Source organism: Fistularia commersonii, chromosome 15, assembly GCF_037954325.1.
Source record: "Fistularia commersonii isolate RoL2024-O1a breed Wild chromosome 15, RoL_Fcom_v1.0, whole genome shotgun sequence".
Taxonomy (NCBI): domain Eukaryota; kingdom Metazoa; phylum Chordata; class Actinopteri; order Syngnathiformes; family Fistulariidae; genus Fistularia; species Fistularia commersonii.
In genome coordinates this window covers 6,711,930-6,738,308 of record NC_141298.1, presented here as the reverse complement: position 1 = coordinate 6,738,308, position 26,379 = coordinate 6,711,930, and the positions used below count along the sequence as shown (strand labels likewise).

At 40.0% G+C, this 26,379-nt stretch overlaps 1 protein-coding gene across 1 annotated transcript; it reads left to right on the top strand.

The window, feature by feature from the left end:
- The first annotated feature begins 536 nt into the window (after positions 1-536).
- apoba (apolipoprotein Ba) lies at positions 537-25,050 on the top strand. The gene is made up of 29 exons (XM_086160819.1): positions 537-646; positions 953-991; positions 1,518-1,630; positions 2,551-2,669; positions 3,046-3,193; positions 3,311-3,463; positions 4,103-4,227; positions 4,312-4,388; positions 4,481-4,937; positions 5,705-5,846; positions 5,966-6,117; positions 6,305-6,511; positions 7,165-7,372; positions 7,454-7,609; positions 7,701-7,904; positions 8,556-8,723; positions 8,976-9,181; positions 9,272-9,454; positions 9,531-9,661; positions 9,854-10,070; positions 10,595-10,764; positions 10,870-11,045; positions 11,769-11,890; positions 12,066-12,439; positions 13,360-20,877; positions 20,981-21,092; positions 21,590-21,616; positions 21,706-21,892; positions 23,683-25,050. The coding sequence occupies exons 1-29, from the start codon at positions 589-591 to the stop codon at positions 24,853-24,855; spliced, it is 13,122 nt and encodes a 4,373-aa protein (XP_086016945.1). The 5' UTR covers positions 537-588; the 3' UTR covers positions 24,856-25,050.
- The last annotated feature ends 1,329 nt before the right edge of the window (positions 25,051-26,379 follow it).

The following is a 26,379-nucleotide window of genomic DNA, read 5'->3' as shown; positions in this document are numbered from 1 at the left end:
GAAAGTTCATTGTAATTTGAGGCATGATATAATTATTTCTTTAAAATAATAGTCAAAATGAAAATATGACAACCCAATGTCAATTGTTGACTTTTGGTATGACCTCTGGCAACCCCTGGTGAGATCCTCTCCTGGGGGAAGGGGAGGTGACAATAGTTGTTACTGCTATATGGGTTTTTCAGCAGCCTACTGACAAATTCAAGAGTCTTTAACCTCATATCCAATGGGAAGTTCTGATATTAGGTAAACCTTACAAACTCTAGCGCATATTGTCATATCATGTATAGCCTTTTTCTGAATATTACTGAGTGAGCCACAGAGGTATAACATTAATCAGACCAGCCTGTGTTGGCATCAATGAATTCAATATTGATAAATGTGTTGTAATGTGGAAGCTGATATATTCTAAATCCAATTTAGCCAATTCCAGTGCGCTCATAATCAGCACTTGGACTTTGGACAGAAGGAGGTTCCCGGTAAAGAGGAACTTTATAAAAGCACCAAGGGGGTTTGTTGTTGTCAGTGCAAGCATCGAGTGGAAGCCAAGATACCTGAGGAGCACCGAGCAAAGGTGCCTTCTTTTGTCTGATGATGGGTTACAGCAGACTGTGTCTTTTGATGCTGCTGAGCAGCTGCACACTTGCATGTGAGTTGTCGAAGTTGTTTCATAATCGATCCAAAAGGCACATTCGCGATGCAATTTTCTTGCTTGGAACAAATGATGAAATCGTATATATTTGTGACGAAATGGAGTTTGCATGGGAGGTAATAACTTTAGCTGTTGTGCAATTCAAAAGATTTTTCAGATCCTGTTGATTTCTAAAAAAAAACTATTCCCATCACTGAACTCCAGCTCAGAATCATAGATAATACAAAAAATGTTTGACTGGATTTGATTTTTATTGTACTTATAGTTTATTAAAAACAAGTGCTGACCTTCTTCTTTCTCCAGACGAAGACAACGGGAATGGGGATACAGGACGGTGCTCATGTAAGTCGATATCAACAAATCAGTGACATTTTGCAATAGAATAGATGCAACATAAAGTCCTCAGTCCTATTTCACACCTTGAGTTCAAAATAATTTTTTCTAAAGAGAAAAAAAAAAAAATGGTGTACATACTTCTAGATCAACTGTGAGAGTCGACTTGGCGAGACAGTCAGTTTACATAGAGGGGGTCATACATGGCAACAGATCAATGTTGGCTTTGTTGAACTAATAAACACATGACCTGTTTTTCTGGAGATAGAAGCAGCAAGCGGTGGACTTTGTGCTGTTCATTATTTTGGAAAATGTATGGTTTGGTGCATGAAAATGTCATTTACAAATATCTGCATCTCGATGTATGTATATTAATGGGGTCCAGAGTTCCATATTGATCGGAGATGTGGCGCATTGAGCAGGAAAAGGTTACATTCCTCGCTCATGAACGTTACATCATATTCAGCGTTTGTTTAAATTGAATCTGCTAATAGGGTTAAAAACAAAATAAAGTGGTCATGTCTATTTTTTCCAGTATTATCCAGATTAAAAACCCATAAGAAGTATGTGTACCAGTACACAGCAGAGAACAGTAATGGTGTTGTGGGCAGCACCAACTCCAGGAATGGCCCCAAAGTTTCTTGTCAGGTATGGTATTTTTGGGTGGGGTAACACAGTGATCAATACTGATGTCATGATTATTAGAGCCCCATCAACCGGAATGTTGTGTGTAATGTTTTTAAAATAAATCTATATTCTCATTGCTTTTTGTATTTACATTTTTTTTCGGTATTTTTAAGATTCTATTAGATTTTTTTCTGTCAACAAAATTTTGCTGATAAGTAAATAAAATTTATAGATTTGACTGATATTGAATTTATATGTATGTAATGGTCAGGCATTTTGCTATCTTAAACTTTTAATTGATTAAAATCAATTTTTTTTCACGGCACACCTCTTGTTATTGATAAGTAATATAAGTAATAAATATTTATTACTTTATTACAGATAATAAATCTTTACAGTGAAGACCTTGATATATTTTTCTGGTATTTATTCATCTTTTTTGTGAGTTCTTGGGCAAGGTGGCGCACTGGTTAGCAAGACAGTCCCTGGTTGGATTATTTCTGTGTAGGGTCACCTCCTGTATCTGTCCCCTAGATTCTATTGTTTCTTACAAGTATCCAAAAACATGCAGCAGATTCATTGCAGACCCTAAACTGACCGGATGTGTGAATGAGAGAATGAATGGTAGTATGTCTCTATATGACGTCTAAATGGTTGTATGTCCCCATATGACATGTGAATAAGCGCATGAATGCTTGTATGTTTCTATATGCCCATGAATGGTTGTTTCTCTTGAAATCTGACCCTGCGATTGACGAGCGACTGTTCTAGGTTGAACCCTGCTTATCACCCAGTGACAGCTGGGATAGGCTCCAGCCCTCCCAAATGACCCTGAGTGCAGGCTAAGTGGTGTAGATAATGAATTAATTTTTGTGGTTTCTTCTCTTCAATTGCATCTCACTCATCACAGTGACTCTGTCTTTGTCCACCTGTATCTTTAGGTCGAGATTGAAGTCCCAACGGCGTGTGGATTCATCATGCACACCAAGGAATGTACTCTCCATGAGCCCGTGTACAGTCTGACTCCCAGCTCCGAGGCTTTCCGGGCTGCCATGGAAAAGTTAATAAAACACTGTTTTAACATTAACTAATTTATTTTCTGTGGGATTATATCTTCACAAAACCAGATACTGGTTAGCATGTAAAAGCATAATATTTTTAGTGAGTGCTCATATGTATGACACCAAGCTTTTCTTTATTAATAATTTGGTGTCATGGAAAAACATGTATCTCTATTGAAAGTACAAGTAAAGTGTTTCTTGACAATGTAATGATGAAAAATATGTTTTAAAGTTGTTTGTGGCAGGTTTTTATCTATTCAGATTTTTGGGTTGGACTTAATTTAGTTTTTGCTTTGTCTCTGCATTTGTATGCATGAATAATTATCATGATCCTGTAGATAAAAGAGATTGTAATTTTCCAACATCCTCTTGCAGGAATCCTCTTAAGTTCTCAGTGGAGTATATAAATGGTGTCCAGTTGTTTCCTGAAGCAGATGAACCCGTCAATATTCTCAACATTAAGCAAGGAATCATTTCCACCCTGATGGTGCCGCCCATTGATCACACACAGCGCCTCCTGTTGGTTAGTATCACTGCAAACATCTCACACTGACTTCTCCTTTAAGATTGTTCGGCTTTCTCTCTTATAAATGTGAATACAATTTGAAATCATTCACAATTTGCATGTTTTGTCCTCCAGAATACAATTCATGGCCAGTGCTGGACTGACTACGTGGTCAATGAAAGGAGGGACATTACCGTTAATGTGACCGTGTCTAGAGACCTGTCCCAGTGTGACCAGTTCAACAGCAGGGAACTGGCCAGCAGCCCCATTGCTTTGCTGCAGAAGCTGGTAAGATGTTGGTCTCTGAGCCTTTGACTGAAACCTGTTGGGATCATGGCTTTGGTCAAAAACGTTACCCGCTTGAAACGATCTTATGAAATTAAACTCAGACAATTGGACTCTGGGTCAGTGCTAAATTTTGGCTCTGTCAGCATGTTTACTTAAAGGCCAAATGATCATAGAGATCAGAAGGAGAAATTGGGTGAAAGAAAAAGTAAATAGTCTCTTGTACATCAGTGGCTTCATGTGACTACAAGTGACTTCACTTGTATTTGCAAGTGTTATTTGCAGTCCTTATGTCCTCTATTGTAAGTCGCTTTGGATAAAAGCGTCTGCCAAATGTAATGTAATGATCCACCAATGGATTTATCTGCATTATTCAATGACGTTGTTTTGTTATTTGTTTGATTTTTGAAATCATCTTTTTCCATCTTTATCATTCTGTATATATATTTTATTCTGATGTTGATACCACTCTTGTGCCTAAGGCTTCTGTACGGCAAATTAGACATTGGAGCAGGCTGGTGTCTGTCACATTAGTTTCTGCCCCCTCCTCAAAACACCAGTTGCCCTGCTGAAAAACATCGGCTTGGAGTCCTGAATCCTGAATGGACGTATTGAAATATATAAAACATTGTGGATTTTTAGCACAGACCTCTGTCCAAGATGATCTCAAGCAACCAAGAGTGCCAATACCAATTTGACAACAAGGGGAAACACGTCACATTTGCCCTTTGCAGAGAAAACCACATCTACTTGCCCTTCTCCAATGGGTAAGTCAACCCCAAGCATCTCCTCACATTCATCCATTAAGTTCATATTGTTCTATTTGAATCATCTTGTGATCTTACTTGTAGGGAAAATGGACTGTCATCTGTGGTAATCCAGCATCTCAATTTCCAAAGCTCCAAAAGGACACAAAATAGAGTATTTGGTAATTTTTCTTTTTTTTTGCTTTTAAAACACCTCCTACTCTTATGTCAATGGATCCCATGTCATTGATATATGCAACTTGCATCAGCACAGATGTGGACCATAACCACGCTAAGCCACATTCCTTTGAGGATCCAGATGATAAAGCTTCAGTCCAAACCAAGGATGAAGCTTTGAGCACCTTCAGGGATCTCAATGCTTTAGGGGACACGGACCAGGACCAGACAAGGGCCAGCCTTTTCCATAGACTGGTGTCAAACCTTCGTGGCCTGAGGAGCGAGACTTTAAGCCACACAGTCACAGAGATGCTGGAAACGTCTGCCTGGCTGACATGGCAGGCTCTGCTTCAGTGTGGAACCTCGGAGTGTACGAGCGCCATCTTGCAGGCTATCAGGACCATTGATGGGGTGTCGCTCGAAGTGGATGCCCTGGTTTATGGGCTGAGCCTCATGAAGAATCCAAATGCTGCGCGAGTCCGCGATATGCTGAGCGTGGCTCAGTTTAAACAGAGCAAGGCGATCATGTATGCCCTGGCGAACACCGTCAACAAGTAAGACATTATTTTTCTCTTAAACTACAAAAAAAACATATTTTCAGCCTGTGCCTTTAGCATTACTAAGTAATATGTGAAGATAAAGATAGTAAAAGAATGACTTTTGCTTTAACTCAAACATTGCAGTGAATGAGAGGTTCTTGAAGAGATTGAGCTGTTTCTTGATTCTATTAAATACCATAAAAGTTTTTGGGAAGTTCTCCATCTCAAATCTCTGTTGGAACCAATTTCTATACATTTGGAACCTTCTGGCAAATTTTTCTTAGATAAACCTGTTGTCAAAGATACTTTACAAACCCTTGTAACCATGGTGATCCAGTTTCAAATATTGTAGCCTATGGATTGAGGCTTTTTGGATCTTGAGCAGCCAGTTTGTTAAAATCAGTAATCAGAAATGCTGTTGTTGTTGGATTATCCAAGACAATTGAGGAACCATTTAGCATTATGAGGAATCCAAGATATTTTTGGAGTTACTTATGTTAGCTTTCTCAAATGATGTGGCTTGATCTACTGGAGCGGTCTTGTCCTTTGTCCATTTCCTTTATGAATATTAAAAAAATTGGACTGGTTGAGACAGAAAGCTGCTCACATTTTTCTGCAAGGCGAAAAAGCATTTTTTTTCCTTGCCGCTGTTTTCAAGCACTTGCTTATTGGGACTTGTTGGGTTGTTTGGTCCAGACCTGCTTTCATTTTATGGCGGATTAGGCACCATAGAGATAGTATCTGACTTGAGTGTCTTTTCTTTACTTTGCTCTTGGCCACAGATTCCATGACGAAGAAATCACCCCAGAGGTCACAGCTGTGTCAGAGTTCATGAAGGAGCTCTTAAATGACTGCTCAGTAGAAACTCAGGATAATTCTGATTCTCCATCCCACCAAGAAGACCTGATCTTCCTTGTTTTAAGGGTACTGATAGAATTCAGCATCTAATTTATTACAATCTTAGATTGTCTGGGAAAAGCACCACCAGGAAATGTTCAAGTCGTGTAATGTGAAACTCGTAATTCTTTTTGTCCAAACTCCAGGTTGTTGGTGTGATGGGTAGAGCTATGCAAGCCGTAAACCCAGGCTTGATTTCATCTGTTATGAAATGTGCAATGAGATTTGACATCCCATTATCAACCCAAAAGTCCGCAATACAAGCTTTTAGGTTGATGGACATTAACGACGAGGTAAAGTACGAGACACTGACATAACAATAGAAGCAAATACCCGCAAATACAAGTCATGTCTGGATTGATGGTTTGTCATATGCTTGATTCGCTGAAGTTGAAAAAGCCTCTTTCAACACAAGGTGTCTTGTTGGGGTTTAATTGCTTGCCACCAAAAAAGACCAAGTGTTTATTCCGTTTTGCTCAGGTCAGGAATGTCCTCAAAGAGGTGTACCAGGACGCTCAGAACCCCGTGGAGAAACGAATTGCGGCCTATTTGGTTCTGATGAAGAATCCTGACCAGGATGTGGTCACAAACATTGCCAGCAGTTTGGAAGACATGATGGATGAACAGCTCTGGAATTTTGTAGTCTCACACCTGAAAAACATTCAAGATTCCACTGATCCTCAAATGCATCAGTGAGTACCAGTAATATTCATTCAAAAATATATAGACTTGTTATTAACTGTGGAATAATCAATCTGGATGTGCAGTGAATGCTTATCTTTTTAATATACATTTGATATATATTTTTTCTAGATATCCTAGATAATATTTGCGTCTCAGCACATAATGAAAAGAATGAAAAAATTAGAGAAAAGGTGAAAAAAAACCTGATTGTTGCAAGAAAGCCAAATATCATATGAGATTAGCACGATAGAATTCTAATTTCTGCCTGAATGAAATGTTAAAATGTTCCAAAGTATATTACACTATAGGCGCAAATCTAGAAGGAAAAGTGTTTAGAGCTACAGATGATGATCAAAGTGTTCATATTGCAATCTTTTATCTTTTAATGAATGAATGAATGAATAAATGAATGCCTTTATTATCGTTGCTCTGTAGCACTTTCGTCTGCTGCTGAATAGCCAGTGCATCACGGACTTATTTGTTTTTAACATTAGGATTCAAAATTCCACTCAAAAACACAAGTAATGTACAGATTGGGAAAAAAAATGTCCATCAAACCTTGCAGGATTATGGTCTATAAGCTTATTATTATCAAAAGACAAAAATGCATCATATTTTGAGATCTTGTTATTTTTTATTTTTATTTATTTTTTTGTTAAAGATTCAGGGAGTACATTGAGGTGGCCTTCAGTAATCTGCAGTCAGAAACAAACAGCCCCTTTAGTGGCTTTTCCAGTAATTCAAGGACTGACTCACTCTTCGGTTCGGTAAAAAGCAACATCATCTTCGATGCCACAAACACCTTACCGAAGGAGGTGATGTTGGAAACCACACTCAAGGTTTTCGACTACAGCTTTGACATCTTTGAGGTCCGTATACAGTTTTATCTTTTTTTTTTTTTTTTAAAGCAAATAAACAATGTAAGTACCCACAAAATCTGCCTCTTGCAGGTTGGTATTGAGGGCGCAGGATTCGAACCGACGATCGATGCTCTTTTTGGAGACGAGGGTTTCTTCCCCAGCACCATTTCCAAAGTCATGTATTGGGCCACCGACAAAGCACAGATCCTCAGAGAGGTTTTGGGCAGGGACAGAGTAAAGAGACAGGTGACACCATTTACCACAGTGCAACTCACTATGGTCACTTATACATGAACCAGGCCAGTAACTGATGTGTAGATGGGTAATATCTCATCAGGTCCCACAGAGCCTTCTAAAGGACATTGTTGGAGGTGTCCAGAAGATAATGAATGACATACTACATTACCCGGCCCCCGAAGCGATCGCCTATCTTAGGCTCATGGGAAATGAGATGGGATATATGAAGACCAGTGAATTGAAAGAGATGTTCAGCATTTTTTTCATGTACTTCCATGTATTTGCCAGGATTCTGCCTCAACAGGTACAATCTTTTTTTTTTTTTTTTTAAATGAAGAATGAAATCAAAATTAGATCCGTTCGGAAACTCTGACTTTAATTTTGCCCAAATATTCTGCGTAAAATTTGCAAATCAGGTTTCCGTATGTTTACAACTATATCTTTATTTTTCTTCCTTGTGCAACTTTTCTGCGATCTCCACGCCCTTTAAAAAGTAAATGAGAAGTTGAGTACATTTTCAATAAGCTACTTATTACTAATGCTTCATTTGAGTAGAGTTTTAGATCAGTAACTTTACTTTTACTTTTGTAGAGTTTCACCAAAGTGAAACTATGAAGCTTCACATCATAGGACATCATGTGTCTCGAGTCTTTCAATATAATACACATCAAGTGCCAGATCTTCCTTTCTCTGGGGGAAATTTGATGACTTTTTTCACATTACCATGATGGTAGAATAGAGAAATACTTAAAGACAAGAGTTTTTTCATACATTTCATATTGTATGACATTCAGTCAAAGCCATCTAAGACTCCGTCTAAGAACAAATAACCTTTTCATGATCCTAGCAGCCAAATAGTTGTTTCCAATACCAATTGGCTGAAAAATGTTGATCACTGATTTTGGAGATACCCAAGAAAATGTCCAAATAACTTGCCTTTTTGTGTTTCTGACAGGTCTTACATACATTGATGTCTCGCACTGATAACGAGGCCTTTTCCCACTACATCTTTTCAGAGACTTCCTTCTCACTCCCCACTTCCTCTGGCTTCCCGCTGAAGTTCTCACTGGCTGCAGTTCTTGCTCCTGGTGCTAAAGGAGGCATGAAGTTGTCTTCCAACACAGTAAACCAGCACATCTTGCTATACTTTTATGTGCAAGGTCCATAATACAAGATAAGCGAGAGAAAGTGCACATAGGGCTAAAAACTGGACTAAAATGAGCCAGGAAGTACATAAACTCAGATTTCTTTAACAGGAAGTTGGTTGTGTGAGCTACTAAAACTAGGTGTTATCAAAGTGTAAAACAAGTGAATCCTAAAAACTTCTAACAGTTGCTAAAGCTATTTCAGTTACTCTCTTTTTCTCTCCCTGCAGGGTCAGGTGTCCTTCAAGCCCTCCGTTGAGCTTGAATTCATCACCCAAATGGGTGTATATGCTCCAGATTATGCTGAAGCTAGATTTGAGATGCACACCAATCTGTATCACAAGAGTTCCCTCACAGCCAATGTGGACATCAAAAGGAACCAGATCAGACTGTCTATCGCTGCTCCAGAATCAAACACGCGGTTGTTCAGTGTCAGGTTGGGACAGAGCAAACATCTCTGTTAATGCTAAAACCTGATAGCTGTCATTTCACTGCTCGTCTGTCTTTTTTTATTTTTCAAACAAAGCAACAAGCTGCTGTCAGTATCCTCCGGGCAAACAACCACGGTGCCGTTCCTGGTGGTTGACAAAGTGGACTCAACTAGTTGCCAGCCCCTGTTGACTGGCCTGAACCTCTGCACAATAGTCAGTTACCCCAACTCCAAATCCATGGACCAGGCCCCTTTTTTCCCTCTGACTGGAGAAACCCTGTGAGATAAGTCCTATTAGTCAATTAATCCATCCCGGGTAAAACAGATTTATCGGGAATTTTTGTTGTCTTCCTAGGGCCGCAGTTGAGATCCAGCCTACGGGTGAAGTCTCGGAGTACTCTGCCACCATAACTCATGAAACGCTGCGAGAAGGGAAGGATGGTCGACAGAGAGTCGAGTCGCTGAAGCTAACCCTTAATGCCATAGGTAGTGTTATGAAGTGAAACCCATCCATGTAATAAGGGTGTTGTATGTCTTGTAAAACCCCTGAAATTGATATCTATTTTCTATTACGTTTTCATCTACATTTTAGAAGTCCGAAGCCGTTATTCATCTCATGGTATCATCTCTTATTCAAATGGTGCGACAAACAGGGTAAAGGCTATTTGTGTTTTGCAGGTGTTGATTCAGCAGAAGCTACTCTGTCTGTGAAATACAATCCCAGTAAGTTGACCCTCACCACCGCCGTCCTCATTCCTGACTACGACATAGAGGCCGTCATCAAGCTGGCCGTCAGCGACACCGACGCCGACGCTGAACATGGCACCACAAGAGGCATCACTCTTAATGTCGCAAACAAGAACATCCCACAACTGATGCTAGCTGGACGCGCAAGGTAATTAGATCCGAACCTTGTTTCTAACATGTTTTCCGAACAAAAAGTTTTCCTTGATATATGTGTAATAAATAAACTGAGAATCCTGAGCAACTTGGCAAACTTGATTTATAGCATACATTTCGCTAGAGGTAAAATAATATAGTGCCTCAAAGAACATAATCTAAGGAGATCGGCTATGATGTAAACACAATTTTGATTGAATCTTCATTGTAACGTGAGGCTCCAAACAACAACTATGACAGTTTGAATAAAACAAAGTAAGATTAAGAATGAGATGATATAGAATAACAGACCAAAGTTTGATCAATTGATTAAAAAGCAAGACGATTGTTAGCGCCTTGCATGGCTGCTCTGTGTGTCATCGGTGAATATAATCCTGTGTAAAATGCTATGAAATCGCAATTGATCTAGAGGTGGAGGCCATTAACCGTTTAACCATGTCTTCCTTTTGGTTCCTGTCAATCGAACAAATTCCGAAACAATCATTTGGTCATAATCTTGATTATTTGTTCGTCATGCAGACTTCAACAGATGAATGACGCTATGCTGCAGCTCCAGATGTATATTCCCTCTCTAAATGTCAACGCCTCTGTTGGTGCTGCTCTGAGGAGGAATGAGAATGTCATGTACCTGCAGACCATTATCACACTCCCTGAGACCTCCTTTCAGCAGGAAGCTGCCCTCAGATATGGTGATCCAGCTATCCTTCCACATTTCATAGCTTTTGAATATTGAACAGTTCAAAACACTCATCTGTCTGTTTCGGTCCCGCTGCATTCTAACTTCGTTCAAATAGATGCTGACAAGTTTGAAATGGAACTACAGTCGGACCTGAAGTCGGAGATTCGAAAACTGATCCCAAATTCAGAAGAATATCGAAGACATTTACAGCATTTAATTGACAATATCCTGGACCAGAGAGTGGCAAAGACAGATATGAAATTGCGTCATATAGTAACTAAAGGAATTGAGGTGAACAATGAAGTATTTCTCTTATGATTGAAATAACTAATAATTTAGTTCATTTGAATCAGAAAACAAAATATTTGTCTTGCTATTTCATATCAAATGTAACAAGAAGCTGCAACTACAGTCTAGGACAGGGGTGGGCAAACTACGGCCCGCGGGCCACATCCGGCCCATTGGTCTTTTTCATTCGGCCTGCCAACGAATGGTACAGAATTCATACTTGATGTGAATGATTGAATGATTGGGTCAATGAATGTGGGAGCTCAAACATGAGATTATTTCATTTTGGGAGCTACTTGAGAATTTTCCTGAGCTGAATGACACAGATTGGCTTTGTGATTTAGCCTTTACTGTGGACATACTGACACACCTGAATGAGCAGGACGTTAAGCTATATGCGAAAAAGTGGTTTGTGCATGATATGCAACATAATGCCAGAGCCTTTCAAAGCAAAGGTCAGACAAGTCTGATATGTACAGTTAACAAGTGTGTTTTTATTTCTATATGTATCGTATCTTGTACTGACCTGGCCCGTCTGTCAAATTTTAAAAGTCAATGCGGCCCCTGAGCCAAAAAGTTTGCCCACTCCTGGTCTCGGAACAACCACTAGATAAGCCCTTTATTTTGATCCAGAGACCGTTTTAGGGTCTACCTTGTTAGTTACATACATAAATGAGAATCTTTAACATTTTGGTTAAGGAGAAATGTTGTTTATCTGATCTGCAGGCAGCGAATATTTGGCTGGAGAAATTGACAGAAAGAATCCCTGGTCTTGCAAACCTGGGAATAAAGAGAAGTGTTCCCGCCCTCACTCTGCCTTCTGTGCCTGAAAAACTGTTCCTGGAGTAGTACGTCATTTTTTATGTGGAGATTTAAGCCATGCAATTTCACATTGCCTGTGTCTCAGAGTTCACCTACACTATTCTCCTTTGCTTCCCTTTCCAAGCACTGTATTGAATATCTTTCAGGAGCCAAGGTAGTAAGTCTAATGATGTCTGTTTTTTTTTTCTTCTCCCTTAACAGTTTCAACTCCTTTCAGTATCGGTTCAACAAGGACAAATTAGCCGTATCACTTCCTTTGCCGCTGGGAGGCAAAAAGTCAAAGGAACTGAATATCCCATCCACCCTGTCTGTTCCACTCATAGATTTACCCCAGATAGGTTTATATATCCCCCCCAGGAACTTCCCTCTTCCATCCTTCACCATACCACCGTCTCTTGATCTGACCGTACCCCTTCTGGGTGTGTTGGTGGCATCTGTCAAAGTAAACAGCAACTTCTACAGCTGGGAGGGTTCCATAACCGGGGGCAACAACACAGTCGATGTCCCCAACTACCTTGTTCAGTACAAGGTCATGGGCGAATCACCGTTCAACATACTGTCGTACAAGGTTGAAGGTAAACACTGAAATTTGCATTCATGTTCAAGAATAACGGTTTCAGTTTATGATACATTCACATATTCCTAGAACAATTTAATTCCAAATGCGGTTAAACTGACTTATAATGCTATTGTATATGATGGCACTGACTGACTGTTTTCATCGCGTAGGGAAATTAATTTGTTGTAGTAGCCAGGTACAGGGTCATGTTGTAAACATAGAGATGGCGTTACCTAAAGGCGCCGAGGGACTACTGACTGTATGGAGTTAGTTCAGAGATTAAATCCTTGTATGTCTGAAAGTCAATAAACAATTACACAAGCAAACCATTGGAACTGTGCAGGTGATTACAGAGCGTACAAACTAATTATGGCATGAATCATATTGTACTCTATGTGTTAGAAGATGGAAAAGAGATTAAGTATTGCTATATTGCATCTGCATAACCAGCTTTTTGGCATTTGAAGCCTGGTACACATTGTCTAACATTAATCGCTGGTACCCAGGGGTCGATTTACTGGCTAATTTGTTAATAAATATAGGGTATCAAAAGTACCCTATCCCCCAAATACAGAGCCTTGAAAAAAAGATTAAAGAGCAAGAGAGCATTCTTGAGATCGAAACTAAAAGAATAAATCTGTTCTAAATCTCCTCCCCTCCCAAGAAATCAGGAAATCTGCTACTACAAATCAACAAATGAGGTGTTCCTCCCATGCAGGTTGCAGGAACGTAAAGCAAAATGATACAAAACCACAAACATTTAGGGCACCATAAGTCTACCCTTGTGTGTGTCTGCGTTGGACATTGTGAATACATAAATTGATGTGTACATGTTAATCCAAGTTTGAATCTTGATATTAATGGCTTGTTAAGATTTTCTCCTGACAGTTAATACACTTTGTTCTTTTAATATCTGTTATCTGTTTCAATTCGAAGGAACTGGCTTGATATCTGGACAAGCGGACGATAAACTGGAGTTCCTTGCCACTAATTCATTCAGCCACAGCCTCATCGGAACAACCATCATTCTCTCGGAAACTCTGGAGGTAACAAATGAGATCAATGTCAGGACGGACTACAAACTTCAAGCCTCTAGCCCTCTGGGCCTCAACGCCACTTTACACTACTCCGCTCATTCAACTTCTAGTCCGGAGATAGAAGAAGTCAGAGGGGATGGCACGTTGTATGGAACCCTTGAAATTGGTTCGTTTTTCACCAGTGCCTCCTATGTCAACAGTTACACAGTGGATATGCTGAGAAGAGAAGGAACAGGAGCTTCCAGCCTGAAATTTAATTCACCACTCATCCAGTTTCATAACACCATCACAGGAATGTATTTTAACTCGAACTTTGCTATTGAGTCAAAAACGGATGCCCAGAATGACATCCTCAAGCATGAAGCTTTGGTGCAATATAAAGATTCCCATCTAACCCTAAAGTCAGCTGCTGTTTTCAAAGTTATGAACAAAGTACTCAGCAGCAACTTTGGCCTTGGAGTATCCAGTAACTCAGGCATCATGAGAATTGAGTCACAAGCAGACGATGGCCCGGTGAGTAGCTACTCACTCATAACCGGCTTAATAAATTCAGACGGGCTTGAGATCATCTCCGAGGGCTCCCTCACTTTTGGTACTGGTCGTGGATTGCACAAAGCATCTGTGATGGTTGACAGAAATGGCTTGCTAGCAAGTGGAACGAATGGCATCCAGAGCAGCTTTCTGACAGTGGAAAATGTTTTCAATGGTGCTTTAGACAGAAATGAAGCGTATGTGTCCAGCACGACCAAAGCAAATGTTGATGAAAGCCATGCTGAGCTGAACATTAATGCTAAAATCACAGCTTCCCAAGCCTCTTTGCAAGGGTCTTTAGAGGGCCAAACATATGATTCATCTACAAGCAGCAATCTAAATATTGTACTGAACAGACAAGCTTTGACCTTCACCAGTAGCATCATGGGAAGAACGCCACAGTTGGAAACAGAAAATAAGCACACGCTAACCCTAACTCTATGGACACTGGCTCTTCACTCCAAGACCAGCAACTTTATTGGTGAAGAAGTCTTCTATAAGCAGGACACCAAAGTGGATATTAGGCCATTTGTTATGAAACTGTACGTAGCAAACCAGTTTAAACTGTACGATATCAGTTTGAGCAATGAAGGCCGCATGAGACTGGAGCCCATTAAGCTAGACCTGAGTGGAAGTGCAATAGGATCTTATCAAGAAGAGCACAACTTCAAAAACACATTTGAAGTCAAATATGATAATTTGGCTGGTATGATGAAATACAGCTCATTTGCACAGGTGGTGGATGTCCAGCTAGGTCACGGGTGTGAGCTAGAATTTGCTGGGCTTTCTTCCAAGTCATACTGTGAGGCAAAGATTAATTCTGAGCCTCTATATCTTGATGGTATTGTACACATTGCGGCACTGCCCTTTAGCCTCAACATTGATGCCGTTGTCAACGGTAATGGCCAAATTAATCTTTATGGGAAGCACAGTGGACAATTGTACAGCAAACTGCTCGTTAAAGTTGAGCCCCTGGCTCTGGTCTACTCACACGATAACCAACTGTCAACAACCCACGTGCTTGCAAATGGGGAGTCGTCATCTCATTTGGACAACAAATTTGGCGGCCTCCTGACACCAAGTGACCAGGCTCTTTCATGGAAAATAAAATCTAAACTAAATGACCTTGCTTACAACCAGGAAATCATTACTTACAATAACCCCGAGAAGACTGGATTGGAATTTTCAGGGGCAATTTCTACAGATCTTTTCAGTAAGATAAGAGAAAATGCAAATTCAACACCAGAGATAGAAGACTTCAGTGTGACTGGTTTCCTTAAATATGACAAGCTCAGTGACTGTCATATCATTCAGATGCCATTTTTTGACAGCTTTCCTGTTGTTTTTGACCAGGTCAAAAATTCCCTTTTACAAACCTTAGAGACAGTTCAAGAGCACCTTCATAGTCTGGATATAAATAGGATGATAGAACATTTTAGAGTTAAGGTGGATCAATTACCATTGCAAGTGAGGGAGTTTATGCAATCAATGGACCTGGAAAACAAAGTGACTGAAGTCAAGGCAAAACTCGACTACTTGATGGACGAGTTTTCTGTTACACTAGAAGACTTGGAGCTGGTAATGTACAACTTCAAAGAGAACGTGCAGAACGAAGTGATGTCCATTGCAACAAAAATCAGAGACTTGATTCTTGAGGTCAGAGACTATGTCAAGTCAGGAAACCTCTCCGACACAATAACAGACGTAGTCATGACACTTGGGAAAACTCTCAGCTATTTCAATGAGAAGTACGAAATCCAGGAGACACTCCGCAAAGTAGTTTTCGCCATCAGAGACGTCATCAGACTGGTTGATTTACAGAAGCTCAAAGGCAGCACGTTTACATGGCTGAGATTCCTAGATTATAGACATAAAATCATGGACAACATCAGAGAAAAACTGTTGGAATTGGAGCAGGCTATTGAATCTTTCGATGTCAAAACGTTCTTCAATGACCTGAGCGTTTACCTTGTTTCGATCGATATGGCCAAGTATGTAGAGCAGCTTTCATACACAGTCCCCTCTGCAGAAATTGCAGATGTGATTGAGTCTATGAATGACGTAGTCGTCAATTGGATTGATGAATATGAAGTGTCTGACAAATTAAATGCGGTGTATTTCTACATAAGGGGTCTTATTTCTAGATATAACCTCAGTGATAAATTTAAAGAAATACTGGATCAGGCCCTTGTTCTCACCAAAGAGTTTAAACTTGAGGAGACAGTGCAGGCTATGGTTGACTCTGTTAAAGCTATAAAATTTGAACAGTTCTATGATAAAATTGAACAATTTCTGCATCGTCTCATCAGTCAGCTCAGAGTGACTGAATTCAACCAAATCATTGATGAGGTTAATCAACAGATATCATCAGTTCTCGAGTCACTGAGAGCTTTTGATTATAATGCATTTGTTGATGAGGCCAACAATAAAATTGCAGAATTAACACACTACACTAATGAGCAGATTAAGATATACGAGATTGTGCAAAAAATCGAGGCTGTCAGAGAATTTGCCAGAGAGATCCAAAATGCCATTATCAAATATTTGGAAAATCTGAAAAAGACCAAGGTGGCTGATACACTAAAGAAACTGAAAAATGTGATTGACACCACATTTTTAAATGATGTCAAGATGAAAATTCAAGATATCCTGGAGGATGTTAGACAAAGAATTATTGACATGGATATCAGAGGTGAAATTTACATTTACCTTCAAAGAGCAAGTGAATCCTACAACAACATAGTCGCCTTCTTTTCTGTAAAGGTTGACCAGTTGATCGAACAAATAAGTAGCATGTTCAAGGAAAACAAAATTATCAATCAGATAACGCGAGCTGTGGATGACTTTATGGATGCATTGAAAAAAGCCGAAATTAAAATTCCCACTTTTACGGTACCTCTTACCGACCTCGTCATTTCTGCATTTACAATCAATTTCAGCAACCTGCAGGAGATCAATATCCCAACAGAAATTTCAGTGCCCCAGTTCACCATTCTGGGCTCTTTTAACATTCCTCCTTTTACAATATCATTTGATGAAATCAGAACCAAGCTAGTTTCAATCATAGAAAACATCAAAAACTATGAAGTTAAAACCATTGACCCTGAGGACATTTTCGGGGACTTGAAAGTTATTTATCTGCCTGAGCTATGGGACGTGACTTTCCCCGAAATAACTCTCACAGAAATCAAAATACCAACTTTTAACATCCCCAAATTGAATTCGGTGGACTTTGACATCACGACGCTTCCTCCGATCCCAGAGATGAAATTTCCCGAGGTTCCCCGTGACATCTGTATCCCAGTCTTCGGTAACCTCCATGGAGAATTTAGATTGAACTCTCCAATATACACTCTTGTAACTACAGGAAACTTTGAGAATACAACTTCTTCAACAAAATCCCCACAGTTTAAAGTCATCATTTCTTCCTATGGCAAATCCCCTTTTGAGTCCCTTGAATACACCTTTGAAGCAACCGCTAAGTTGGAGGCTCCTAGAATGAGGAGGCTTATATTCAGCGAAGCAGTGAAAGCTTCCCACATGTTGTTCTCCATTGATCATGAAGGATCCTTCATCCTGACAGCATCTACTGCTGAGGCCTCAGCAAAGACAGACGTGAAAGCGAGAAGTCAAACGTACACAGCGGATTTGGGGAATTACATGTCTCTAACACTGAATAATGGAATAACTGCAATTATGAACACAGCTTACAACGACAACTTGGAAATTCCGTCAATGGACATTTCAAGTCAGACATCTATGAACCAGGAGGTGACAGCCATAATGGAATCTGGAATTATTTCTTTGACTTGTGAAACCTCTGGTAGTGGGAAGTGGTCAATTCAGGAAAATTTGGAAGAGGGTAAACACAGAAGCAAACTAACCTTCAACATTAATTTCAGTACGGCCAAACTGACTTTTGATGGGGAGACAGACTCCAACTTCTTTAAGACCAAACAAACACTGACTGTTGAATCAGTGATACTGAGCCACATCATAGTGAAAGCTAGATGTGAAACTGAAGCCCCGTTGATCAAAACCAGTGTTATTGTTCTCAATGGAGAAGGCAATATTGGAGAGGTCAAAGTTGCCCTGACAGCCCGTCATGATGCAGAACTAGCCGGAAGTATGTCTGGAAGTATCTCCAACACTTTAGAATTGATGGTCCATCCATTTGAGGCTGTGTTTGGTACCATGAATAAAGCAAACGCAAAGATTTTCTTTCCCTTGAAGCTAACTGGTAAAGTGGATCTCCAGAATGACTATGAAGTCAATCTGAACTCTGAGAAACAAAGCATTGGTTGGTTTGCTCTGGCAAGATTCAATCACTACAAATACAATCACAACTTCATCGCGGAAAATAATGACATGAGCATCTTCTTCTACTCATCCGCTAACGGAGAAGCCAATTTGGACTTTCTGACTGTCCCTGTCTCTATTCCGCAGATGACAGTACCCTATCTGGAAATCAGAACCCCTGAGCTGAGAGATGTCTCTCTTTGGGAAAATGCTGGATTAGAAACCTTGCTCACGACTCCTCAGCAGTCATTTGATATGAACCTAAAGCTACATTACTACAAGAACCTCGACGAGCACAGCTTTAACTTATACCTGGAGCCAATCTATAGAGCAATCAGTGACAACTTAAATGTAATTCAGACTAAATTTAAACAAGGCAGAGACCATATAATGATACACCTAAAGAATTCATACAGCCAGGCAAAGTCTCAATATATCAAACACAACATGAACACTTTAACCCTGCCTCCTAGAATCTTTACTCTCCCTGGTTATAAAATACCAGGGTTGAATATTGAGGTTTCTGCTTTCAGGGCTGAGATGCCTGCCTTTAGCTATTTTGTTCCCAAGGAGGTCAGTACACCCAGCTTCAAAGTTCCTGCTGTGGGTTTTTCTGTGCCATCATACACCCTTGTGCTTCCCTCCTTAGAGTTTCCCGTCATCTACGTTCCAGAAACCTTAAATGAAATTCAGCTTCCCACTTTCACACTTCCAACAATGCAGAATCGCATTAAAATTCCAGCGCTTGGCAATATAACATGTGACTTCTCCTTCAAATCTCCTGTGATTACTGTGAATGCTAACGCTGCTCTTTTCAACCAGTCTGATATTATCGGTCGACTTGGGGGTTCATCGACATCCGTGTTTCCCATTTTTAACGGGAAATTCGACAGCACTACTAGTTTAACACGAAAGAGAGGAACAAAACTAGCTTCCGCTGTATCTCTCGAGCATACAAATGCTGAAGTAAACTATGAATGTGCCATTAGTTTTGCCAAAACACGCATAGAAAGCTCAGTTGGCACGACCGCTAAAATCAATCTTCCCTTCCTCATTCTGGAACTGTCACAGGAACTTTCTGGATCCACAAAGAGCAAACCAAATATTGCCTCGAAGAACAAAATTGAATACCTGTTTAACATGCCTTTGATTGAATCTTTGGGAAATGGAAACTTTGAAATGAGCTGGGCTCTGGAAGCACTTTCACCTTATGTGTCATTGGAAACCTCTGCCCAAGGGAAGTCAGATGTCACCATATTGGACCATTATAACTTTGTAGGAGACCTAAAAAATGAGGCCACTTTCTACATGAATGCAAACGGCCTTCGGTCAACTGTAACAACTGTCTTAAACTCCAATATTGATGAACAACAGACATCAACCCGGAGCTCAAATCTTTTCAAGCACAATCTGAATAATGATTTTGCCCTTGACGTTGCCCTAAAACGCGCGCTTTTAAGAGTTGATCATATGAGCAATAACAATCTTGATGTGGCATCTTTCAGCACAAATGGAGAGTATGTTGTCAAAGGGGAAATGGATTTTGTCCCACTGACATCCTTCAAAACCGTGCTGAGTATTGATGCAAGTCAGCCAAGTAGCCTGGGTCATGCTGGACTCTTTCAAACGATTAACCTCGCCGTCAGCTCGGACAAGCAGGCTTTTACCTGGAGCTCAAGAGAACAGCTGGCATCTCTCGTTCATGCTTGTGATTTACAAGTGACCAACGACCAATCTGAAGTGCACATGGATTTGACAGGATCACTGGAAGGTCACCTAGCTTTCCTGAAGTCAGTTACTATTCCAGTATACCATAGGACTCTCTGGGATGTGCTTAAGTTTCATCAAGTGTCCAGCATGGATGATCTGCAATTTCTTAAAATCACATTCAGTGTTGTATACGTAAAGAACATGGAGGGCCAGGAGTATGCGATACCGTTTACACTGTCTGAAAATGGTGTCATTTTTAACATACCTGAGATAAGCATTGGGTGGCCTTCTTGGGTAAATGTTCTAAGATCTATAGGGAACTCAGATTTGCAGTATGACTCAGATGTCACTGATTATATAACTCTGCCCAACAAATTTGAGGTCCCAGCCATTATTGTACCGTCGACCACCTTGCTTTTGAATCCCTTCACAGTTGATCTCCAAAATATCCAAATTCCCTGGGAGATCACCACCACAGCCTTTGACATCAAGCTTCCTCATGTTCCAAAATTGTCACTGCCCAGTGTTCGCATTGAAACAGAATTCTTTCAGGGAAAGCCATCGTTCATTTCAGTTAAAATACCAGAACATGAAATTGAAGTAGGGCCTTTCACAACTCCAGAGACCATCTTCAACATTGACCTTCCAGTCTTTCAAATTCCCGAGCAAAGAGTTGAAGTCCCAGAAATTGTCTTGCACCTGCCAACAGGTGTGTTTATCCCAGATTTTGGCGCCTTCATTGCCACTCTGAAGTTTTCTTCTCCAATTTATAACATGTCAACTACTGCCAAAGTGGAAAATAAAGACTCAAGCCTTCTTACTGCACTGAACTCTGTCTGTAGTTCTACTATGGGCTTCCTGGAGTACGAACTTTCTGGTAAGATCGGCAAATTAACATTCGAACCCTATTCCCATTACTTTCCTGACAAGGTGACATATTTTGATATGTAAAATATTTCATTTCGGTTATGCGCCCTCAGATTCTGCAACACTTGAATTGGTCAACGGATTTTTCAGCCTGAACGAGAAGGGTAACTTTGTCCACAGTGATGCCAGTGTCAACTGGCAACATGTTTTTGCACAAAATCTTTGGTAAGTTCGGCACAATGTTTCATTTTCACCTTCAAATTACAACACATTTAATTAACATGCAGTGTATTTAAGTAATTCAAAAACAGACCTTGGAATTACACACATACTTGCATTCTCTTAAAACCATTTGAGCAGAACTCTCAAATTATTTTTTTGAAAATGGTTATTTAAAAAAAAGCAATATTCAAGCCATCTTTTTCTTTAAATGCTCTCAACTATGCATCCCTCCCATTAATGTGAATCAGCTTGGACGACATTTATTTTCTTCATTTACTTGCAATGCACAATCATAGACAGCATGAAATATCTAAAGTTAAATCAGGAGTTATAATAAAATTATTTTATTTCAATTGAAAATGATAGACTTTAAATTACAGTTTGGGTTGTGATACTCATCCATATGGAGACGTTCCATTTCAAACAGATGCAAACGCTGCTTTGTAGTTGGCAACATTAGGTAAAAAGAAAAACCATAAATACATCTTTTATTTTCTCAGGGTGGAGCATCAAACCTCTGATATAAGGTGAGTTACCTCTGGACTTTTGAATATATTTTGGAAAATGCAAAGAGGGTTTTAGGTAACAGTAACTTTAAAACACTCTTGTTTTAAAGGTCCCCCCGTCATATGCTCAATGTTGACATCACTGGCCCGACATTTGTGGATGTGAACTTCCGCTATTCGGCCCGTAAAGATGGAGCCATCGCAGCCGTATCTTCTCCTTCGACGGGTTTACTCGGTTTAAGTTTCCAGCGGAGGTCTCCATCGCAGCTCTACGGAAAGATGTTCACTCGCTACCTGGTGGGTCTTTTCATACACTGTAAAAGTTATTAATGAATTCATAATATAGCCCAACAATGTTACTTTGTATATAATAAGGTACGTAGTGCTTTCCACAATAACACATCACACAAAGGTCCAAATAATGGACTATTTGTGTTTTTTTTTTTTAATAACTAGTACATTATAATTCCTCATTAAATGAGGGACTTTAATAGAAAAAAATAAATAATGGGGAAATAGCTGGCGGAAAATATAATGACCCCCTAATATGGAATTATTTTAAAATAATTGCTAACAACTATTCAAATGATATTCATAAAATATTCTTAGCATGTGGTTGGTTTTCCTCCTCACAGGACACCGGCCAAAACCCATTAAACTGCCCGGCTGTATCCTTCATGAGTTCCACACTTAATAAGCAATTCAGAACACGATTATGAAATAACAAAATCATAACCAAATAGCTGTTACTACAGAAAAACCTTCTTTAAAATGTAAAAGTCCCCCAGTCCATCTCTCAGTCTTTGCCTTACATATATCCCCTTTTGGGCAAGGCATATCCTGGAGGCTTCCTTAAATTCTATAATATCAATAATATTATTTGAAAGATTTAAAGAGTTGTAGTGTTTTGAAGTGAAACAAAATATCACAATGTTGAAAGGAGAATAGACATTGAATGAGTAAATGGACTGATCAAGTTAAAAAATGAAATATGTGTATATATATATATATATATATATATATATATATGTGTTTATATATATATATATAAAAGTATATTTGCATATGTATATTCATTTATGTCAGTGTTAATGCTAAGCAAATGGATCCTCTTCTTTTTCTCCTTTCGGCTTTTCCCTTTCAGGGTCGCCACAGCGAATCAACTTTGTCCATCTAACCCTATTCTCTGTACCCTCCTCTCTCACACCAACTACCTTCATATCCTCTCTCACTATGTCCATAAATCTTCTCTTTGGTCTTCCTCGAGAGCTCTTGCCTGGCAGCTCCAATTCCAGCATCCGTCTACCAATATATTCACTCTCCCTCCTCTGTACATGACCCAACCATCTGTCTGGCTTCTCTGACCTTCTCTCCAAAACATTTAACATGTGCTGTTCCGCTGATAGACTCATTCCTGATCCTATCCATCCTGGTCACTCCCAAAGAGAACCTTAGCATCTTCATCTCTGCGACCTCTAGCTCTCCTTCCTGTCTTTTCGTCATTGTAACTGTTTCTAGGCCATACAGCATCACTGGTCTCACCACTGTCTTCCATACATGCCTTCCTCCTTTCCTTCTTTGGCCTACAGTCTCCCAGTTTCCATTTGTTCCATGTAGGTCATCGGTACCAGTGGTCATTGTTAACTCGGGGCTCGACCGATCCGGTATGATTATTAGGTTTGATTTGTATGTTTTGTTTTTGCAAAAGTTTTATGCCGGATGCCCTTCGTGACACAGCCCTCCACATTTATCCAGGCTTGGGACACTTGCCCATGCTGCCCTGAGGCTGCTTTATGATAAGAAATTGGATAAAAAAATGAATTGTCTTCAAGGCCTAAAGATGTAGATCATGAATTTTTTTTTTTTTTAAATCTGCACATTCTTTGCCAGTGTTATGTGCAGAGACCTAGGCATTTATTCTTTATTATTCATTTATTCGGAAAAGTTCACCAGAAGACCGCAGGATTTCTTGAGTGATAATTCGCTAAAAGTTCCTTTTATAAGTCATGCCAGAACGAATTGTATTAATTTAATAATAACACATCAGAAGAATTTTATCATCTTTTTCCCTGCTGTTCTTTCTTCAGTCTTCACCTGACAAGGAAAATGATGCTGTCAGTGTCAAAGCCACGCTGAGAAACTCGCAGATTCTAAACATACAAACCCAGTGGGACCTGGAAGTGCTCCACCACACGATAGAAGGGGCAAAAGACAGGGTTCCTGCCATAATGGACGCCATGCTCAAATTCATCAACAAGTATCACACCCATCACTTTGGCTTCGACCTCAACCGTGGCGCCTTAAAGTTGAAGAATACAGCATCCAATGCCATCGAGAGAGCCTACCATGACACTTCCATGTCTTTGACTTCACTGCTGACCTCAACACAACAACTGAGTGACCAAGGAATTGACCTTTACACGAGGATAACGGACAGCCTCGAATCAGTGGATGTGCCGGAAGCCATGGACAGGGTACACCTGGCAGCTGGATACGTTGCAAGACAAGCCACTGACACGGCATACAAGATGCTGCATACTATCAAAGACTTTCTGCGGTCCGTTGAAGTTACAGTGCATTATTCTGGAAGGAGGCTCTCTGTCCTTGAAATATTGGAGCGAACTCAGATTTCTATCATAAGCGGTGTTCTCTGGGTCGTTCAGCGCGTCGACCACCTTGTGGAGAACATTTCTCTGTTCATCAGGCAGGTTGAGTTCACGGTGCCTGGAAGTGATGTTATCGTCAATGGAAACAACATAATTGACGACCTGAAGTCTTCGTATGGTCGGGTCAGGTACTCGTCGCACAGATGGTTGGATTTGCTTTACATGGCAGCTAAAGAGAACCTCATTTATATCCGCGAAACACTCAAGGATACAATCCGCTATTTAATCGCTGAAAACGCTAGAGTCGCTCCTAAAGTTCACGACATCCACTCAAACGCCCTGCAATCCTTAAAAGAAAACATAGGGGAGGTAAAAACCAACATCGCCGAGTATAAAAACCTCGCCAAGCAGAGCGGCCAGTGGCTTTACAATTCTATGAGCACGGAACGGATAAGCAACGATACCGTTGAAGTCATCGGTATCATACAGTCTCATCTCTATGGGGGACTAAACAAATACCTAGACCTGATGAGTCGAGCGTCTCAGAGCACGGCTCCGTATGTGACGATGAGAAACACAAAGTTGGACGTCGAAATCCCGTTGCCCTTCTTCTGGAAGGCTTTCGGTGAATGGCCGGCACACATCAGGCGCTGAAACCACCTCCGTTGGTGGATGTTTTTAAGCTAAACTAAATGTTTGTCGGGGGGGGGGGTTGTGTTATCGTCCACTTTTTGATCCTGTCACATTTGGGTATTGACATGGTTTTTGAAAGAGATAATCGAGATTGTAGCACATTGTACCTCGGCATTCAGTCCTGTTATTGATTACAATGTGAAAATAAACACTGTGAACAAAACAAAGCTGAGTAGTGCTACATTGTTCTGAATATATTGCTAACCAGCACTTGCTATTTACAGTACTTTACAACACATGCGTTTAAAAAATGTCTGACAGTGCTTTTATGCAAAATGGCCCAGTAACCGTTATATTTTCTCATTATTATTTAATGCACTTAAAAAAGCACTTTGAGGTTTATTATGGCATGGCCAATTTTAACTGGATACTATCTAATAACCAGAGCCTTGGTCAAATTTAAGAGGGATAACAATTTGGTATCCAAAAATGCCCATTGAAACGAACACGAAATCAGGTGCTGGGTGACATACTAGATGGATGACATACTGGCATTTATTCATTTATCTGTTTTCTTTCACTCATATTATCGGTTTCAGTTCCAGTACAAAGTGGGCTGACATTAAAATCCTGTTTTGGACTTGAAATCAACACAATCTTCAGTTCAGAAGAAAATACTTTTTCATGTGTGGGCATTAAAACGTACACTTAATAAAGATGTAAGTTCTACTTCGATAAGAACCCAACTGAAAAGTAGCACAAAGTCAACAGCAGTCATCTACAGTGCCTTAAATGAAATTATATATGTATATATATACATATACATGTATATATATATGTGTGTGTGTGTGTGTGTATGTATATATACACATATCTATATGTATATAGATATATATAGGCAACACTACTAATATTGGGCTGCTGTAATCTTCATACCATGTAAAATAACATCTGCATGTGATTATAGTTAAAGAATATAAAAAAAGGGGTTTGGGATAATCAATGTAATTTAATTGAGGCAAGTTTAGTGTTTTTTATGTCATATAGTTATAGTTTGCTCACCTTGTGTATTTTTCCATTGCGCTAGATATTTGAAAACAAAATTACTGGGTATCAAAACCCTCAGTTTTTCAGGGTTCCACTCAATGACCAGAAAGGGTTGAAGGGTCAACTAGTACTATAATACCCCTCACATTAAGACACCAGAGGTATTAAAAATCTACTATACGTCCCCTCCGTGCACATCTTCGCTGGATGAGTGAATGGATCCTCTGGAAGGCCGACGAAGGGAAAGAGCACGTCGACCGTTTCATTACTGGGAAAGAATCCAGACTGTTCCTCCTAAATCTTAGTAACGGCCAAAGCCGTCTTTACAGCAACCTGCGTGACCTTCGCTGGGGACGGAGGCGAGTCTGCCGGCTCAGCCACCTCCACGCACGAGCTCCTTCGCGTGTTTTTTTACAGCAGCACGACTGTAAATAGTTTGGGCCAGGCCCTAGTCATTTCTTGAATTGCTCGTTACTTTGGCAGAACCTCTTGCGGGCC

Excerpts from the sequence above, each read along its gene's own strand:
- apoba (XM_086160819.1), top strand. The coding sequence starts at position 589 with ATGATGGGTTACAGCAGACTGTGTCTTTTGATGCTGCTGAGCAGCTGC. Across the intron at positions 2,670-3,045 it reads TTCCGGGCTGCCATGGAAAA|GAATCCTCTTAAGTTCTCAG; the intron begins GTTAATAAAACA and ends ATCCTCTTGCAG. Across the intron at positions 4,389-4,480 it reads GACACAAAATAGAGTATTTG|ATGTGGACCATAACCACGCT; the intron begins GTAATTTTTCTT and ends GCATCAGCACAG.